Source organism: Calidris pugnax, unplaced genomic scaffold, assembly GCF_001431845.1.
Source record: "Calidris pugnax isolate Ruff unplaced genomic scaffold, ASM143184v1 scaffold22, whole genome shotgun sequence".
NCBI lineage: Eukaryota > Metazoa > Chordata > Aves > Charadriiformes > Scolopacidae > Calidris > Calidris pugnax.
Genome location: NW_015090763.1, coordinates 346,962 through 347,473, shown reverse-complemented (window position 1 = coordinate 347,473; position 512 = coordinate 346,962). Strand labels below are relative to the sequence as shown.

Sequence of the window (512 nt, the reverse complement as noted above, 5' to 3'; positions counted from 1 at the left end):
GTCGTCGTCGTCGTTGTCCCCCCCCATTACTGGGAGAGCGTGGGGTCGAGGAGCCGGAGGACCCCCCCCACCAAGTGCAGGCTGCCGGTGACCAGGACACGGACAGCGGCCGCCTCCCGCAGCAGCACGGCCCCGCTGCTGGCAGCAGGGTGGGGGTGAGCCCCCGTGGCTGTGGGTGCTGCCAGCCGGGGGTCCCGGCCCTGTGCCACCCACCGCAGCGCCTGGGCCAGGCAGGGGAAGACGAGGGATGGGGAATTGAGGGGTCGCGGGGCCGGGGGGACCAGGAGCAGGGTCCCTCGGGCAGGGGTCGGCTGTAGCAGCCCCCCAGCCCGCAGCGGGGACGGGAGCCAGGGGTCCTGTCCTGCCTTCTCCTCCAGCAGCCGGGTCCACGTCCGCTGGTTCTCCAGGCAGCGGGTCAGGGCGTTCTCCAGCGTCACGTTGAAGTTTTGCTGGTCTGGGAGGGATGGGGAAGGGGGTCAGGGATTGGGGATGGCGGGGGGACCAGGGAGGGG

The 512-nt window shown here is 72.5% G+C and overlaps 1 protein-coding gene across 2 annotated transcripts in view; it reads right to left on the bottom strand.

The window, feature by feature from the left end:
- Positions 1-512, bottom strand: part of FPGS (folylpolyglutamate synthase) — a 6,866-nt gene that overhangs the window by 1,234 nt on the left and 5,120 nt on the right. The window contains exon 15 of one of the 2 annotated variants that reach the window (XM_014950142.1): positions 63-454. In XM_014950142.1, the coding sequence (XP_014805628.1) occupies positions 63-454 (392 nt within the window). Of the gene's footprint in view, positions 1-6; positions 455-512 lie in introns of those variants that run through there. The other variant, XM_014950056.1, reaches the window with a different exon arrangement.